The sequence below is a fragment of the Lactuca serriola genome, chromosome 5, assembly GCF_051521515.1.
Source record: "Lactuca serriola cultivar US96UC23 chromosome 5, Lser_US96UC23_V15, whole genome shotgun sequence".
Taxonomy (NCBI): domain Eukaryota; kingdom Viridiplantae; phylum Streptophyta; class Magnoliopsida; order Asterales; family Asteraceae; genus Lactuca; species Lactuca serriola.
This window is the reverse complement of record NC_136412.1, coordinates 19,103,092-19,105,697: the sequence shown is the minus strand read 5'-3', so window position 1 is coordinate 19,105,697 and position 2,606 is coordinate 19,103,092. Positions and strand designations below refer to the sequence as shown.

The 2,606-nt window shown below is 37.1% G+C and overlaps 1 protein-coding gene across 1 annotated transcript; it reads left to right on the top strand.

Moving 5' to 3' along the window:
- The first annotated feature begins 498 nt into the window (after positions 1–498).
- LOC145049359 (uncharacterized) lies at positions 499–1,652 on the top strand. Its single transcript, XM_078997779.1, has 4 exons — positions 499–687; positions 785–952; positions 1,039–1,288; positions 1,372–1,652. The coding sequence occupies exons 1-4, from the start codon at positions 499–501 to the stop codon at positions 1,650–1,652; spliced, it is 888 nt and encodes a 295-aa protein (XP_078853905.1).
- The last annotated feature ends 954 nt before the right edge of the window (positions 1,653–2,606 follow it).

Sequence of the window (2,606 nt, the reverse complement as noted above, 5' to 3'; positions counted from 1 at the left end):
TATAAAAAATTTGGGAAAAGAAAAAAGGTGCAGCCTTGGGTCAGTACATATACAGTCATTCTCAGTGGGGAAAAAGTTTAAAAGTAAAAAAGAATTAAAGGAGTTAACTGATGTGCATGCACTAGAAACAAGAAGGAATCTATTCTTTTAAAAAATGACAATTAAAGGCTTAGGGTACAGTGCAGAGGAGTTGTACTTGTCATCAATAAAGGTCAAGTGGGGACTCAACCTACCACTTCAAAAAGCAAGGGAAAAGAAGTAAAGACACAAAAAGAAACATGTGGTTGGTATATACATGCATCTAGGTCAAACCCCAAATCCGACTAGTTTATAAGGACCTTAAACCAAACTCATACATGCTTACAAACAAGAAAACTCAGAGCTTGTACTACTTCTTTAATCTCCAAGAAAATCATAGATCAAGTTGAGGCAGATCCGAAGATTCCTTTGAGAGCCATACAAGATCACTTTCAAAAGACCTACCAGGTGGGTATTTCGATGGATAAGGTGTTTAGGGCAAAAGATATGGCAAGAAAGCATGTAACTGGGGACTACACAAAACAGTTTGAATTGTTAAGGGACTATGCTCTTGAACTTCAAGCTACAAACCCAGACACAACAGTTAAAATAGATGTGTGTCCTAATGGCAACCCTGCATCCCCAACAAGGCAGTTTAGAAGGATTTATGTATGCTTGGGTCCACTGAAAAAAAGGTTTCAAAGCATGTCTTAGAGACTTAGTAGGTTTGGATGGTTCCTTCATGAAAGGCCCATTCCCTGGTCAGGTTCTTACAATAGTTGGTCTAGATTCCAACAATGGAATTTATCCCTTGGCCTATGCAATTGTTGAGTCTGAAAACACAGCTAGCTGGAAGTGGTTTTTAGAAAACCTTGGGGATGACTTGGAGCTTGGGAGCAACTCAAACTATACTTTCATAAGTGACAGGCAAAAGGTAAATTACAGTTCATCAATTGATCATTTAGATTGTGTTTTTTTACCAAGAAATTAATTCTAATTATTTTATGTTGAGTAATGTAGGGATTACAAATTGTAGTTGATCAATTGTTTCCCAATGCTGAGCATAGGTATTGTATTAGACATATTCATGACAATATGAGAAAGAAGTGGGGGCAAACTGAGTACAGGGACCATTTATGGAGGTGTGCATCAACAACCACCATTCCTGAGTTTGAACATTTGATGAAAGAGTTTAGTGAGTATGATAAGGAGGCATGTCAATGGTTGAAGCAGATTCCTCCTGTACATTGGGCAAGGAGTCATTTCTCAGGTAATTGTATATGTTTGCATATGGTAATGATTATGTGTTTCAGTTATTTATCAGCATTAATTGTATGTTATTGTAATGTGCAGGAAGAGCTGCATCTGATGTGTTGATTTCAAACATGTGTGAAGTGTTTAATGGGAAGATAGAGAAAGGCAGGGACAAACCTTTAATTTCATGTTTAGAGTTCATTAGGGAGTATCTAATGAAGAGGATATGCAATGTCATGAAGGGAATGAAGAAGGCTAAAGGTCCACTAACACCTACAGCAACAGACATCCTAGATGCAAGGAAAAAAGGTGCTTCACAATATATTGCTAGGTGGAATGGGGAAAACAAGTATCAAGTCACTGGAGCATTGCAAGATTAGCATGTGGTGGATGTTAGGAACCAAACCTGCACTTGCAGAAAGTGGGAATTAATAGGAATACCTTGCAGGCATGCAATTGCAACTCTAAATGAAATGAGCAAAGACCCTGAGGCTGAGCTTGACATTTACAAGTGGGTACACAAGGTGTATTGGCTAGAGACATGGAAAAAAGCTTATTCATTTAAGGTGGAACCAATTAAAGGGAGACCCATGTGGCCTAAAAGTAATTGTCCAACAAATCTAATCCCTCATCCACATCGCACTTAGGTGGGAAGGCCTAAGAAAAAAAGAAGACAAAGTGAGGGTGAAAGGTTAAGCAAAAGGTAGAAGGCAAGTCAAGGTGATGGAGTCAATGAGATGCAAGGAGAACATTCCCAAGGGCCAACAAATGATGGAGTGCAGAAGCTATCATGGAAACATATCAGTGTTACTTGTAGCAAATGCAAGAATAAGGGACACAACTCTAGGAACTGTAAAGGGCAAGGCGGGAATCAATCTAAGAAGTGATTTTGGTTGTTTGTTGTTGTGCAATGACTATTTAGTTGCTTGTTGTTAAAAACTGTTTGTTTTTGAAAACTTTAGTTATGGTTTGATGATGTGGTTATGTATGGTGCACATACACTTTTATGCTTAACTTGGTAATGGTTTTTGGTTCCACTCATGTGGTTAATGGAATGTGTTTTTTGGTTAATTTATGACATGTATTTTCGTAATGTACTTTTGTTACATTTTGGTTCTATTTATGTGCTTATATTTGACAATTAATACACATTTTGAACACATTTTCACACTAGAATATCATTTATATCATTAACAACATTGGAATTCACTACAAACATGATGAAGTCAAATTACAACAAAATTATACCATTTTTACCCTGCATCACTTGATCAAAAAAAATCCCCACATTTGTCTAGCCCTATCCATTACATAGACCAAATACTAAAGATAAC

What these genes read in the sequence shown, in the direction of transcription:
- LOC145049359 (XM_078997779.1), top strand. Translation starts at nt 499, where the DNA reads ATGGATAAGGTGTTTAGGGCAAAAGATATGGCAAGAAAGCATGTAACT. An exon ending in GGCAGTTTAGAAGGATTTAT is followed by an intron (nt 688 to 784) that starts GTATGCTTGGGT and finishes TTCCCTGGTCAG; the next exon opens with GTTCTTACAATAGTTGGTCT. An exon ending in TCATAAGTGACAGGCAAAAG is followed by an intron (nt 953 to 1,038) that starts GTAAATTACAGT and finishes TGAGTAATGTAG; the next exon opens with GGATTACAAATTGTAGTTGA.